The 16,931-nt window shown below is 36.6% G+C and overlaps 1 protein-coding gene across 1 annotated transcript in view; it reads left to right on the forward strand.

The window, feature by feature from the left end:
* Window positions 1-1,640: 1,640 nt before the first annotated feature.
* The window catches only part of LOC102480521 (metabotropic glutamate receptor 8-like), a 340,194-nt gene continuing 324,903 nt past the window's right edge, over window positions 1,641-16,931 (forward strand). The window contains exons 1-2 of the mRNA XM_006146885.3: window positions 1,641-1,661; window positions 9,869-10,088. Coding sequence (XP_006146947.1) covers window positions 1,641-1,661; window positions 9,869-10,088 — 241 coding nt within the window. The remainder of the gene's footprint in view (window positions 1,662-9,868; window positions 10,089-16,931) is intronic.

Here is a 16,931-nt window from a genome sequence, read left to right on the forward strand (position 1 = left end):
GACTGTTGCTGGTACAGGGACTATGTATTTCTAACCACTGCTTAAAATGTCGCTTTGATGATAGGTTTCTGGGAAAATGGATATTGGTTAAAAAGAGAATAAAACCATTCCTTGTGAAATTCCTTGAAATTTTCATCAAGAAAACAGATGCTGACCAGGCATGAGAGAAGGCATCCAGGACTGGAACAATGTGGGACACCCCTGCTTCCCTCCCAGTCCTCAGTCCAGAGGGGCTTACAAGCCTTGTCCTCTACTGTATAATACTGTCACATTCTACAATAGCAGCATTGCTTGTACTATTAGTCTTTTAATCATCATTCTGGAAAATTTTACTTATAATCTCTGAGTTTCCTCTGAAAGGATATATGCAAATACCAGGCCCATCTGACTTCTGAAGCAATCTCAGCATCAGCGGACCCACATCAGAACTCAGGATACTCAGGTGTGCCTATTCAGTATCTGCCTCCATCACTCTGTTTCTTCAAAGAAAACCCTGTTTCCCTGCAATTACATGTTCACTTTCAATATAGTGATTAATAGCCTGATTAAAATTGATGTTTATCTGGTTTAGAGTTGCATCTTTTTTTTTTTTTTTAATGGAAATCAGTTAACAATTGGTACGGTTATTTTACCCACATGCTGTGCCAAAGAGGCTTTCACTTGATAGCAACAAATAGTAATTATGAGCAAAAGACTTTTTAAGATCATTTAAGGCCTATTCTTTGGAACACAGTCCTGTGCACTGGCAGTAAGGATTACTAGTTTCTTCTTCAGAGCTCACAAGCAAGGAGAAAAGAGAATGCCTCTCCTGTGCTAGAATGGATGCAGAATGCAATGTGTGAGTCACTGCCTCAAGTTGGCAGCCTCCCTGGTTACAACAGGACTTTAAAAAAATTAGCCTGGGAAAGCTGCCTCTTGTGAAACAATACAGACCATGCTTTTGCATTAAAATTATGAACATAGTGCAGAAGGGAGAAAGATAACCGTAACTCTAAAGAAGGTCTGTGTTGTGAGCATAAGTCATAAAGTACATGTAGGCAAAGAAAGCTGGTGGCAAGTAAGGATATTTAATTATCTAAGGATGAAATCTCAAATTAAGGTTTTTCTTAACATAAAAGTAATACGTTAGTAATGTAGTATTCTTAAAAATTGCATGCTATGCCTGGATAGGTCTGTCTCTTTCTCTTTTCCCATGTAGCAACTGAATATTCAAGAAGGACAAGTCATTGCTACTCTGACACATTGGGTGGGGTAATTCTCTACCTTAATAAATTGGGCATGTTAGGATGTACATTTATTCCAGCAGATGCTTAGCTTCCATTTAGGACACTGGCACCTCGTTTATCAAATGGCACCCTAGTGGTCTCAGGGAGTTAATGAGAATCTCAAATTTCCTGCTTACTCCCCCACAGGAAAGGTTTCTGACTCACATTTTGCAGTCTAACACAGCAGTTGGCACCCCTGACATTCACATCAAGTCATTCTACATAGAGCCCCAGATTCCCACCTATGGAGTCTCCAGGTATTCCTGTCTGTATTCACCCTTTACTGGGCCCTGCTGCTCCTCTTCCTCCTCTTCCCCGCTGCTCCCCTTCACCCGTGTGCACTCTGGATGGTTCTTACCGTATGTTCCTGCCGTCATGGTGCAGCCCTGGCTCCAGGTGTGGCCTCTGACTTGGCAAATATCTTCACCCTCTGACAGCACATCCATATGAAAATGGGTTATTCACCTCTAGAATTTGCATCCATAATCTTGAATGAAAAGACAAGTAAACTTTTAAAGTCATTGTTAACTCAGTAGCTTAATATAATGGCACTACAACATGAATAATCACTAATCCTAAACTAAATTTCCAGAATTTAACTTAAAATGTTGTTGTGTATGGGTATATTATTTCTGTATATTTAAAAAAAATATTTATTTATTTAACTCTGACCAGAGAGGGATAGAGTGAGAGAAAGAGAAAAAGTGGAAAAGTGAGAAAGCAAGTCACCAGGTCTAGGACTTGAACCATGGTTGACCATGTGGGAGTCCAGTGCCCTTAGCCACCACACCACCTGCTGGCCCCATATCTTTTGTATCTTATGAAGCAACACAAACATAAATTTCTCCTTAGGAAGTAAAATATCTCCATATCCATTAAATAAAAGGAAATTAAAAGGAAATTTCTTTTTTTTTTTTTTTTTTTTGAGAGGTTTTCGCTATAGGGCGCGTGCGCGCTTGTCAGTCAGACAGAGAAAGACATAGAGACAGAAAGCGAGAAATCACCCCCCAAGTGATCACGCCGTAAAATCCCTTCTCCTCCATTCTCCTCTCGGGATCTTGGGCACGCACGCACACGCTCCTGGCGTGAGTTCTAAGCCAACAGGTCCGGGACGCGAACTGCAGTCGACTACGTGGGAATCCAGCGACATAGCCATTATGCTAACTGCTGGTTCCTGGAAATTTCAATATACACAGATCATACCAGTAATATGTGTGTGTGTGTGTTTTGTTTGTTAAATATTTTTTTTAAAGTAGGATATCATTAAAATGTCTTTAAGGATGTATTCTGACATAGATCTAAACAAATAAAATATTTGGATTAATTTTCCAAACTGCCAATTGGATAATGGTTGAGTGATTTAACTCTTTGAAAAAAATTTATGAGTGTCTTTGTCTTCCTCTTTTTCCAGATATATTGGTCTTTGAGTTCATATGAGATAATCTAGATAGCAAAACTTCTCTAGAGAGTCACTCTATAGAAAATGCAAAAGTCTGGAGTAGCAGAAGGCAACTTTCTCTTTCTGTTCCAGTAGAATGAAATAATTTTTAATAAGTCATGATATCTGATAATAAGCTGTATACTTTAGCAAGAACATTTTTAATATTATTTCAAGCTTGTGGTTTGTCAACAACAAACAAGAAGCTACTTCCTCCTGATGCTGAGTTTTAGTTATCTATATTTTAAACCTGTGTTATTTGTCATGCTCTATGGGTCTTTAACATTTTTAAAAAATAAATAAGCTTCTGTGGAACATTAACCTGTACATCTGGATGCTGCTACTGATGAAGGGAGCAGCGGTCTAAGAGCTGCAAAGTCCCCATCGTCTGTCAGGGAGTGAAGATAAAAAGCTTGAAGATATCATAAATTTATAACATGGAAGCTGACTAGCAGTTTCTTGCTGTTTCTTTATGTGTTGCCTTGTTTTTAGGGCCGTAATTATGAACTGATTACAGCTAGAGTAAAGAAAAAAATGCCTCCGTTGTTCTCCCCACTGAATAGTAATTACTCTGTTATTGTGTTTCATTGTGATCTTTTTGTTTGTCTTTTGAACATTATTAGGCTATCTTAGATTTCAATGTGGCTGTGGCAAGTAAAAATACAAAATAAATGTGATATATGTAAGATGTTTATAGCAGTTATTTTATGTTATAAATCATATTGTAGACATACTTTGTATATACTAGAAACAAAATGCCTTGTTTTCCTTCCTGAAGTCTTCTGTAAAATGTTGGATGTGGTCCTCTTTGTTCTTTGTTCTACCCCTCTTCTCTTTTCCTTGATAATATAAGGTAGTTCGGAAAAGCCTGTTTCAAAGTCCAGATACCTAATATGCCATACAGTTTCAAACATATACTGAACAACATGGAAATCTATGTCTGTATGAAGAATAGTTTACCTTTCTTTAGGGCTGCATGTACATCAGCAGAAAAGCAAACCTATGGTCAGATTTTTGTTTTTGTCATTGAGGTAATTAGTCTTTTTTTTTTTGTTCTTTCTTTTTTGAGAGTTTTTTGCTATAGGGCGCTTGCACTCGCCAGACAGAGAGAGAGAGAGCGAGAGAGAGACAGAAAGTGAGAAATCACCCCCCAGGGGGGATGGCCACGCTGCAATCCCTCCTTCTCCATTCTCCTCTTGGGATCTTGGGCATGCACGCACACGTGCCTGGTGTGACTTTTAAGCCACCGGGTCTGGGACGCGAACCGCAGTCGACTACATGGTAGTTCAGCGAAATAGCCATTACACTAACTGTTGGTCCCTTTCTTTCTTTGTTTTTAAATTGACTGAACCAACCCGATTGCTATCCCATAAGCACAATCTAAGAACTTATCTCCAGGAGTCTAGGTCTGATTAGTCTAAATGCTTTTTAGATTTGCTACTAATTTTATGTTTAACTATACAGTTATGATAAAGCTCATTTGTAGGATAAAATAGAATTAACTCTTCATGTCTTCTATTGTAATTGTATTTTATTATGCTATAGGTGAATAGAAATGCATTTTGCACATATTCTAGGGCATAAGAGATATTTGAGTGACTCTAAAGTAAGGGGACTATAGAGAGGATGTTATATAATAAGGATGGGAAATGTTTAAAAGTACATACAACTTGGGTAAGCAAGGACTAAAATAAATACAAAGGGTATCTGAAAAAAAATTTTTAAATTATGTTTTTAATAGTAAGTCTTGACCAGGTAGAAGATGATTTTTCAATACATGTACACAACATGTAGTGCTCAAATAAGGACAATTAATCTTTTCATTATCTTATTTTTTATTTGTGTTATAAAATTTGCAACTCTTTTTTTCTGCTTAAAATATACATAGAATTTCTATGAATTACAGTTTCTTTAGTAGTCAGAACTCATTCATCTTATCTAGCTACAGTTTTATATCTGTTAACAAAGTTCTCCCCAAACTCCCCTCCGATTCCCTTCATCAGCTTCTAGCATCCACTATTGCACACTCCAGTTCTATGTGATCAGATCTTTTAGTTTCCACAAATGAGTGAAAACATGAGTCTTAAATGATAGGATATCATGATTCATATTAGATTTTTTAGATGACTTTTGGTGTTTTTGTTGGATTTGACCAAAGAGTCACTGAAGAATGTAAATAGAGGAAAACAATTGATCTGATACTTACAAGTAGAAAGAATTAGGTGGATAGTTAGCTGCCATGACGTATTGTTTGCACAATGTTCTGTGATACTGAAGCCACATGGGAAGGTCTCAGGTTCTTGTCCAGAAGGTCTCTCTGTACACACTGGGCACACATGGAGGATTCTGGCCAACTCAAGCGTGTGCTATATCACCATGTAAAGTCTCTGTTGGGGATGCCTCTCTCTCTGAAAAGAAATAAATCAAAAATATTAAAAGAAGAATTAAAAAGAATTAGGTGGAGATTTTTACCATCTTTCATCATTTATGATATATTTGATTTTTTGGCGGTAACTTTTCTCTAAAAGAATGAAATTGATCACACATAGAAAGCTTTATAAATTTCTCTGAGCATTAGAGCATTTACAATAAAATATTGTATTCCAGTAGAATTAACCTTAGTTGAAGAACTCATTCGATTGGGGCACATTATCCTAAAAATATGTAAGAGGTACCAGTATCCAAAGATTGAAATAAAAGGTATGTACCAAATTATTACAGTGAAGAGGAACATGCCATAGCAGGTCAAAACAAGATAAGGTTATGAAGAAGGTGAAAAAGTTAAAAACATAATAAATAGATAAATAAAGTAAGACACCATTTAAGAAATGATGGAAAGAGACTAGATCAAAGGGATTCACAGATATTTTGTAAATATGACAAGAAAGAGGAATTTTTTTCCTTTCTTTTAGTTTTGCCATAGGGCATGTCACTCACTGGAGACAGAGCTAAGTGAGAAAACACCTCCCCCTAGCCCTTGCCAGCAGGGATGGCCCATGCTAAAGTATCTTCATTTTCATTCTCTCAGGATTTTGGGCTCACATGCACCCAGCGTGGTTTTGAAGCTGCTGGGTCCAGCACTCAAACTGCACAGTTGGCTATGTGGGATCTAGCTGACTTAATAGAAGAATTTTGAGGGACACATTCTTAAAATTTAAAGAGAGAAAAAATAAATGATTTTATATTTTTTGTATTCATCAGTATTTTAAGTAATGAATTTGCACTTTTGAAAAAAGACACTTTTTATGCATAGTAGAATAAAAATTAATTCTTTTAATGGTAAATGTATTTATATATTTAATTTGAAATGACTACTATATGATAACAAAAGAAACACTGTAGGACCTGGTTGGAGTTGTTAGTATTCCCTCATCTTTTTTTCTTAAGTCCTGGAAATCCAAGAAGAGAATTATCTTTGACATTGTTAAAATAAATGGCTGTCCAATTTGGTGATTCTTCCCTACAAACGATTTGTTGATGATGCAGATTGCAGAAGTGAAGGCATGTTAACCATCACACCCAGGGTGGTAAAACCATGAGCATTATCAGTCATTCATATCTCTGTGTGAAGCAGCCTGTTTTGTTGTTACTGTACACTGTTGGACAGGAATGAGGCAAAAGGAGAATGCCTATTTGGAGGAGAAAAATGGCCTAAAACTGTAAAAGCAAGAGCCAGTGGAGACTAACTTAGTTTCCTCATAACTTGGTTAGACAGGTGCTAAATACCTAGGGGCAGGAAAGAGCAATATTGTGACAAAAAATAGCATTTGCAAAATGACAAGGCTGTGACACTGAAAATTACTCTGTGAACTTAACTGAGAAAAGAATGGAAAACAGTCACAGTTTTGAAACCCTTTCTCAGATTAATCTCATCTTCTGAATTTGACTAACACATCCAGCTGATCAATAGAAAGTCCCTGCATACTAACCATGTTAAATTTGATTCTCTATTTTGAAAATGTACTTATTTATTTCTTCCATGAGCAAGAGAGACAGAGATGAGAGAGAGGGAGAGAAACAGAGAGACAGCACCGTCAATAGGTTGTGATGCTGTGATCCACTCCCAGCTTCAGCCAGCCACACACCATTGGTACTCATGTGTCCAGTGTACTCTGGCAAGTTTCCTGACACAATCTTTGAATCTCCTCATGGGGGTCGGGCTCGCAGAGTGGTGGTGTGTTTTACTGCCTTGTTACCATCCAGCCCCCTAAAATAACTTTAGATAGTTTTGAGTCTGTCTTTTTTCATTCATCATATTTATTATTAGGTTATACAAGTATGGAATAGAATAATTAGTGCCTATCAAGGAGTATAATGAACTTTAGGATTGTATTTAGAAAAATAAAAAACAAGGAGTTGCCATGAGGTAGTCTGCAAAGGTAGGACCTAATCTACTCAACATTTCATTAGGTAGTAGTGGACAGGACCCTTCACTACAGAAGCAACTAGCATGAAACAATGAATAGAGGATACTACCTTTTGATGGTATGTAACTGTGTATAATGAAAATAAAATGATAAACGAAATAAATGTGTTTTCTATTCTTGTAGTCCATTAATGACATTATGTTAGACAAGATACAAAGAGGATTTTAAAAATAACAAATAGGAGAACATTTTCATAGGTTTTTGTTTTCCTTCTTATTTATTTCATTAAAAGTAATTGGACTGTTTGAATAAAACAGAATAGTCATTAATTTTGTGAGAAGTTGAAACTAGAAAGGTAGGTTAAAAGGCATTTTAAAGATAAATGTGTAGAGGCCAGCAGTTGGTGTGGTACTTAAGGCATGGACTCCCACATGTCTGACTGCAGAGTGGTACTTAAGGCACTGGACTCCCACATGTCTTACTGCAGTTTGAGTTCCAGACCTGGTTGCTTTTTTTCTCACTTTCTCTCTCTCTTTGGTGAACATATGTGCCCTAGAGAATATTAAATAATGATAATTAATATAATGAAATAATTCTTTTTAAAAAGTTAATATGAAGATAATTATAATCCTAAATGACTTGTACCTTGTGAATAAGAGCACAAGAATATTGTAGATAATGCAGTTTTCATTTCATCGAAGGAGGAGTTATTATCACCCTATTCTCAGATGAAGATACTGGGACCAAGAGAGGCTAGGTTATATCTCTGTTATCTATAACAGAGATACTCAGTAGAGGATTTTTTGATTACAAAATTAATGTCTGTCCTACTATTCCTACTATTCCAGGCAACCTTAAAAGACAATAAAATTCAAAGTCAAAATGTATACACTGAATATTTGTAAACCAGAACACAGGCTGTACTCTTGTCTTCTATAGCTTACAAACTCTGTGATAAAGGGCAGGGTATTTAAACTGTCTGATAGTTTCCTAAGCTAAAATATGGGAATAGGGAAAGGTACCTTACAGAGTTATTAAAAGCATTATGCATCGACATACCAATCTGTCATGGTGGCTGACTCATAATAGATCCCAATAAATATTAGGTCACCTCCTTTTAGCTTCTAAGAAGAAGACTATTTATAAACATTTTTACACTTAAGCCATTATGTCTAAATGTTTCCATTATCATATCTTCCCTGTTTTCTATCCAAGTCCTTGGTGCCAGTAACATAATTTTAGGAGCAAAAATAAATCACGGAGTATAGCAGATTTGTTAGAAATAAATTTAAAGTGCATCTCAGGCTATGATTTTCACATTGGTTCTAAATTTATCAAATTTCTATTTATAATTTTTCTCACAAAATGTGTTTTGATGTTCAGAACGTGATAAAAGTTTAAAGATGAAAATATTTTTTATTCTTTTTTGCATTTGCATGCATTGAAAGTTAAAACATGAAAATATTTTCAAATTTTTTGTGTCTTTAAATGCAAAGGTTAATGAGTGATCCAATGGGTCATGCTTTTTCTATCAAGGTGAAACTGTGGTTACCAGAACACATCCTTGGTAGTTCAGTCTTTACTAGGTCGGAATTCCACATTTGTTTTGGAACAACTTCTAAATACTGAGGGAACCTACACACATTGTGAACTATGGTTTAGTTTATATGTAATGTTGATAGACATCACATTTTCCATTTTTTAAAAACTAATGTTTATTTCTTCCATGAGTGAGAGAGATGGAGAGAGAGAAATAGCATCCTCATAGGGTCTTGATGCTGTGATCTACCCCTCACTTTAGCCAGCCCCTGATCATGGGCATGTGTGTGCCTGGCACACTCAGGGAGGTCTCTGGGTGTGAATCTGGAACCTTCCCAGTGGTCAGCTTCATAGAGTATTGTGTTAAATAGCTGCACCATTGTCCAGTTCCCAAGGGACACCACATTTTACATTAATTAGATTTTTTTAAAAGTTTGTCAAATACATTTACTCTCTTTCCATTATAAAGTATGTTCTTAGTCCAAAGCCACAACTTTTGATTTTAGGCAACTCTTTGCATGAGTTCTGCTTAATGAATACTGATGCTTTATTGATTGTTTAGGAGGTATTAAAATACAGCCACGGGTTCCTGATTTATGAGAGATTTGAAGTGAGCTGGCTCCTGAGCACTTATGGCATCTTGCATCTTGGATCCTTTGTTGCAACCTGTCTAATGCTGTTAGTTTCAGGTCATCTAGCCCCTCTATTATGGAAATTTCCTTACCAGTCCATTTGGAGAGAAACAAAAAAACAAACACCCTTACTGACTTGACTTTCATGTGTATTTATTTAAACATAGGAATAGAAGACATAGATTTTCTTTACCTGGCAAAGTTTTCCCAGTTGTACTTTATGGTATTCCATAATAGTTTCCCAGAGTGACACTTCACAGAATATCAAAATGAAAGGGACAGAGGCCTTATAGACAGCTGACTGAAATTATTTTATTTCTATGCCCTTCTTTAGAAGAAAATGCAGTTCAGGTTGGTTTAACAAACCTTGATATTAATTTAGGATGCATTTGTGTACCATAATACCAAGTGAAAACTTGGGGAGTTAGATCCAGCCCTTTTCCTCCATGGGGATTTGGGTTATTGTGGGAGAAAATGATACTTATAAACAAAATGTAAATTAAAAATGATGAATGAGAAGGGAATCCTGCTTATTCATTAAACACTGTCTGCAACATCTAGGCTTGCTGATTTCTGGGGAGGACTTAGAATGAATGTACAGTTTGCATCTCTGAAGATATCCGATAGAAGCAGAGGCTGATTGAATTAATTGGAAGGCAACAGGAGAGGTCATTTCGTCTGGTCCCTGTCCCTGTGAAGGATGGCACAGAAACTCTCTCAGACAGATTGCGACCTGCTTTAATCAGCCACTGGCATTATACCTACGCCTGTGCTGTGACCCCTAAAATTGGGAAGAAAAGTGAAAGACCTAGTCAGTCATCCAGAGTATTGACCGCATTGTTTGGAGGCAATAATTGTTTTCGTTTTTCATCTGGGTGGTCCAGTACTATCCAAAGACACACAAATATTTTATTTAAGGATATGCATCATAAACTTATAGTAATTATAGCTTTGTCTTTTTTAAATCTAAGTTTCTATTTTAAAATCCTTTGCTTTTGTGTGTGTTTTTTTTTTAACCATTTCAGCCAGAAAACATAGTTCTTTGTTTCCATTGATACAATTCCTCATTGTAGTAGGAAAAACTTCCATAACTCATACATTCTTGTTATTTATTCTTTTGAGTTTTTTTAAAAATTTCTCTTGGGCAAGCTCACTTAGTGATTTCATGACATTTTATTTATCCCCAATGAAGCCTAATTACAGTGGGAGAGAAAATGTAGCTGAAAAGAAACAATATGATGTAAGAGTCATGAAATTTGGTGACAAGGGTTCTATTGCTGGCTTTACTTCTTTGTGAGCTGTTGGACCTGAAAACTCTTACAGCTTCCTCACTTGTGAAATCAGAGAACTGTAGTAACCCAACAAATCCAAAACATTTTTGTTGACTCGCCTCTAGCTTAGTATTGTCAATAGACAATATTTCCAGCTACTATTTGTGATGTACTTGATTTCTGTTTACTTTACTTTCTAAATATGCTGTTTGTGACATGTAACTCTGGTTTTAAGATCACTAATAGGTCATGTCATGAAATTTTCAAAAAGCAGAATATGATTTTTAAAGCTTATTTAGCACAGATGTTATTATTTTATTAATTACAAGTTCTAGAGGTTTATAACATGTGTTCTTTTGTAATGTTATATCATCACTGACAAAATATTAAAAAGAATGTAGAGGAGTAAGAAGGTAGAACTAGAAAAAAATGTAAAGAGTAAAAATTTTACATTATCATCTCTATATTTAAAGAAGCCTATTCCATGTACTGTTCAACTTTTTGTTTAAAAGGGAATATCTGAGAGAATACTATTAGTAACCTAACAAATAGAATTATTGTGGTTAGTTACTGAGTGATATCATGGTCTTGACAACAATTCTGGTGATTTCTCTTTTCCCCAGTTTCTGCATTATAATTTACATCTCAGGGAGTTTGTAAATAAAAGTAACAGTAATGATAACTTAGTGTTAGAACCTTGAACTTGAACATACAGATGCCACAAATCAGGGCAGGGTATTCCCATTGTGCCAAGAGAGCAGATGAACCTTTTTGGAGGTGCAGGTTAGTGGGCATTTCCTGACTTGTCTTAATAGTAACAAATACACCATGTTGATTACCTGTTAGTAAAAATGCAGTTATCTAGTGGGACAGTATGTTTTTGGTCTAGAGAGTGTTACCCATCTCATTGAAGGCACCAGGATCTGTCCAGGTATATTGGTTGGGAACCTCGGAGTCACTCTCAGTACCATTCTTCATTTCAGTTCTCCTGTCCAAATCCTGTTAATTTCATCTTCTGTCTTTTGTTGTTATTGTTGTTATTTTCTTTTTATTTCAATGGTCTCTCTTAAAAAAAAAAAAAAAAAAAAAAAAAAAAAAAAAAACTTTCTGCCCCCTGTGCTTTTCTCTTACTAATTTGCCTCTTGTTCTTTCACCTAGGATGGAATACATCCAAACATCTGGATCTCTGCCTCTTCTCTCCCTTTTGGATTTACATTCATGGCTCTTTTTTGTTTGTTTGTTTGTTTGTTTGTTTGACAGATCAAATGTTTTGAAAAGAAAATAACTAGTAAATACCAATGGATCCTTCAATGGAGCAATTTGTTTTGTTTGTTTTTCCTTTTTCCCTTTTTTTAAATTAATTTATTTTTTTATTTTATTTTCTCCTTAAATGTGTTTGTATTTCTCTATCTTCATCATCACCTTGGCCCATGCCACATTATGCTCCTGTCCAAACAATGATAATCCCTCCCAATAGGCTGAACCTTATACACTGTTTCCTCCTTCCTATCCATCTTCTAACCCAGCATCCTTTCTAACTGAAATCTGATTATTTCACATTTCTGTGGCTTCACACTGCTCCTAGAAAAAAGACAAATTGCCTATCGGTAGGCTCCAGGGTCTCAAAATCTGGCTCTACCTCCCAACGCCCCCGGCAGCCTCATGCGTTTTACCCTCTTGCTTCCACTGCTCCAGCCTCATCGCCCTTAATTCAGCCCCTTGAACTCTTCAGCTTTTTCCTGCTGCTGGACCTTTGCTATCACTGTCACAGTCATTGGTGCTATTCTTTACTTCCCTAGTTCATCTAATCACTCCCATGTAGCCTTTGGACCTAGTGTCACCCTATGGCAATAGGGATAAGGTTGATTTTTCTTTACCATTATATCCAGCTTGGTGCTTATTATATTACACAAACTTAATGAGTAATGATTATAAACATAGTGATAAGAGTAACATCCTCTTATATAGTGCCTATTCTTTTCAACACACTCTTCAGACCACTATATATGTATGTACACACACACGTGTGTGTGTACATTTATATAAAATTATTAAATTATAATAGGAATCCTATAGGATAAATATTATTATCCTAATTTTACACTTAAGAAAACTGATGCAGGGGCATCAGGTGGCATAGAGGTTAAGACATTGGCCCATATGGCTGGCTGCGTAGTTCAGTCCTGGACTCAGTGGCTTACAAATCATGCTAAGTGTGTGTGCATGGATGCCTAAAATCCCAACAGGAAACTGGAGGAGAAGGGATTGTAGTGTGGCCATCCCCCACTGTGTGGTGATTTCTTACTTTTCCTCTCTCTGTCTCTCTCTAGTGAGCACTTACACCCTATAGCAAAAACTTAAGCAAACAAAAAAGACATAAGACCTTGATGCATACAAGCTTAAGAGATTTACTCAAAGCCCCATAACTAGTAAATGGTGGTATTAAGATCTGAACCCAGACAGACTGGCTGCAAGGTGGTTGTTCCTAATCATTGGACTCAACTACCTTTTTCATGTTTATTCAATATATATATTTGGTTAAATATACATACTTTATTTAACTTTCTATTGTGATTTCTTTTGTTTGTGTAACTGGAAAATTGCTTATCATGGAGCAGTAAGTATCTCACAGCCTCACAAATCAAATAGTGGTGTTCTACATAATGTGCTATATACCCTCCATTATATCACTTAATCTTCATACCAATCGGAGGCAGGGTCCACAATCTTGATCTGTCTGATCTAAGAGCCCATGTTTTCTTGCATATTTCTTCATTAAACAGAAGAGAGAAAACTTCATCTTGGCCTTCTGGGATACATAGAATTTAAATAAGAGGAGAGAAAAATGTTAAGCATAAAAAATGAATTGACATTTATGAACTGTATCATGAATAACCATTTAAAATAAAAGGAAAAATAACTATTTCATGAAGCTACAAAACATGAAATATTGAGGAATTAACTTAAAAAGAAATGTGTGAGCAACTTATCTGTATTGAGAATTCCAAAAGAAGATTTAAATAAAAAGATTCCATTTTTTCAAATGAAGACTTAATATTGTATCTGTCAAATCTTCAGCAATTAATTTTAAAAATTGATGTAATGCTAATAAAAGCTTTGGTTTTATTGAAGTAGTTTAAATAATCTAAAGTTTACTTGTGAGACTAATGAAGACTTTTTTTTTTCTTCTAAATTTGTTTCTTGAGAGAGAGAGAGAGAGAGAGAGGGAGAGAGAGGATCATTTTTTAGCAGGGTCCTCACAATATGATTCATGCCAACTTCAGTCAACCTAGGCAATGGTCACATGCACATACAGCCAGCATATGCAAGGAGGTCCCCAGATGTGAAGCCAGGTCCTGTCCTATGTTGGTTGAGTTGCCTTACCACTGCCTGTCCCCAACTAGGAAATAATTATTTATTCTTAGTATTGAGAGACTTTCGCTATAAGGTACATGTGCTTACCAGAGAGAGAGAGATAGACAGACAGAAAGCAAGAAATCACTCCCCCCCTCCTTCCTCTCAGGGCGATGGCCATGCATGTTGTATTCTCCTCTCAGGATTTTGGGCAGGTACGCACATGTGCACTGTGTGAGTTTCAAGTTGTTGGGTTCAGGACTCAAATGGCTGTCAGCCACGTGAGAGTTCAGCACCTTAACCACTACGCCACCTGCTGGCCCTTTGAAATGATTTTTTAAAAAGAATTATTTAATTTATTGTTATTTATTTTTATTTTTGAGAGAGATTTTTGCTGTAAGGCATGTGTGCTCAATGGAGAGACAGAGAGACAGAAAATGAGAAATCACCCCCAGGAGGCATGGCCATGCTGCATTCCCTCCTCTGTTCTTCTCTAGGGATCTTGGGCACCCACACACACGTGCCTGGCATGAGTTTTAAGTCGCTGGTCTGGGACTTGAACCATGGCAGATTATGTGCGAGTCCCAATTGAGGACAAGATTAAAAACCATGCTTTCCTATAATATAGGGAAGTTCTCATTGGAGGTAAAGCAAACATAGCATATTTAACAGAGTATACATGTTAAAAGGGTATAACAATTTTTTAAAAATAAAGATGTCATAAGGCACTAGACTAATATACATATGGTAGTTAAATGGCAGGCTAATGGTCTTTAGTTTCTTCTTTATGTACTTTTATTTTCCACATTTATACTGTCTATTACCCCTGTAATTAGAAATTAAAATCTATCTTTAAAAAATAATTGCCAGGAATCCAGCAGGTGATGTGATGGTTAAGGTGCTGGATTTCCACATGGTCTACCATGGTTTGAGTCCTGGACCTGGTGGCTTGAGAATGGAGAAAAAATTGTGTCATGGCCATTCACTTTGTGGGGGTAATTTCTCACTTTACCTCTCTGTTTCTATCCAGTAAGTGCATGGCCTTATATCAAAAACTTGAAAAGAAAAAAAATGCCAGGGGCCTCATGTGTTCACTTGGGAGAGACAGAGAGAGAGACAATAGGAGAGAAGAAAAGTGATAAAGCCCCCTCCCTCCATAGGGGATGGTTACACCTCAATCCTTTCTCCATTTCTCCTTTTAGGATTTTTGGCACACATGCACATGTACCCAGCATTTTTTTTTTTTTTTTCCTAGCCACCATGTCCAAGACTTGAGTCATGTGGTTAGTGTGGGTTCTAGCTGCCTTAACCACCAGGACATCGGCTGTATCCCCAAAATCTACTTTTTGAAAGGCAAATCCTGAGCCAAGTCATTGTCTCTGCAATGGCCATAATATGTTAGGGAGAGGATTAGAAGTTCTACCTGCTGGGAACCAGCAGTTAGCGTAATGGCTATGTCTCTGGACTCCCACGTAGTCGACCGCGGTTCATGTCCCGGACCCGGTGGCTTAAAACTCATGCTGGGAGCATGTGCGTGCGTGCCCAAGATCCTGAGAGGAGAATGGAGGAGAAGGGATTGCGGTGTGACCATCCACCCTGGGGGGTGATTTCTCGCTTTCTGTCTCTATGTCTCTCTCTGTCTGTCTGGCAAGCGCATGCGCCCTATAGTGAAACTCTCTCCAAAAAAAAAAAAAAAAAAAAGAAAAGTTCTACCTGCTGAAAGGGGAATTATGATGGGAAAATTTGAATTATTCTAAAGAATGTAACATAGTTAATTTTCTTTAAGGAGAAAAATATTGACTCCTATTAATCAACAGTTTTATACATTATTTTCTTTTTTCCCTTTTAAAATTTTTGCTAGAGGGTATGTGCACTTTCTGGGAGAGAAGGAAAGTGAGAATGCATCTCTCATGGAAGATGGGCATGCCTCAATCCCCTGTCGTCCACCTCTCCTCTTGGAGTTTTGGGCACACAGACATGACCGGTGTGTTTGTCAAGCTTCTGGGTCTGGGACTCATCCATGTGGGACCCAGCTGCCTTACTACCTCATCATTACTAGCCCTATACATTATTTTAAGTTAAAAATTGTCTCTCATGTGCATGATCTAGTACAATTATGTAGAAAAATGCAAATGATTGAATTTAATCAAACAGCCTTTTCTTTATGTAGGGACGTAGGGATATAGCTATGAAATAACTTGCTCATCTGAACATCTTTCTTTCAAGCTGGTTGTTTTGCCTGAAGATACATTCTTAATCTTATTTGCTACTTCTGTTAGGTTTTTCAATGCTTTAGAAACCCTAGGGTATTGCATGGGAATTTTAACACCTGAAGGGGACACCTGACACTTGCCTGAAGCACTTTCCATTTCCTGCCAGGCACAAAGGAGAGAAGTTATTGTGGCTAATCTGGAGCTCCTTGGTGGTTGATTTACAAGAGTCTCCTGATGTGTCCTCAAGCAGTTAAGAGCCTTCAGTTCTTGCTACTACATTTAAATTACTAAGAAGATAGAGAGCCAGTGATTTTCAGCAAAGGACCCTTATCTTCTAATTTTCTCTACCCTTTGTAAATAGATAAGGCTGAGGCTCAAATTAGTTCATTAGTTGAATACATCTGTCTCTGTAGGTCCTTGACATAAATAAATAAAGCCTACTGTAAAAGCCACAAAGCAGAACCATAGGTGTGCAATTCTCTTTTGAGCTTGGTGTTACTTTCCTAGAGAAATCCCAAAGACATAAACACCTTCCAAGGCTAAAATACTTTATTCATTTTATGAATAGCAAATTATAAGTTGTATTATCTTTGTCTTTCACTGTCAGTATCCAATCACCTTGCTTGGGAATTTCAGCCATTTCATCCCAATTTTATTTTAGGTAGACGGCTAACATTTCCAAGCAAGATAATCTTTTATGCTTAAAACAAAACAAAAACACTTAAAATATAGTAGAAAATAATTTATTTTTAGTAGATTTTGATATAAATATTGTCTTTGATTAATGGTTTAAAATATTAGTATTTCTGTTTGAGCTTATATCATTCTATAATAGTCTCTATTGCTCCACCG

Source organism: Tupaia chinensis, unplaced genomic scaffold (genome assembly GCF_000334495.1).
Source record: "Tupaia chinensis unplaced genomic scaffold, TupChi_1.0 Scaffold000192_2, whole genome shotgun sequence".
NCBI classification, from domain to species: domain Eukaryota; kingdom Metazoa; phylum Chordata; class Mammalia; order Scandentia; family Tupaiidae; genus Tupaia; species Tupaia belangeri.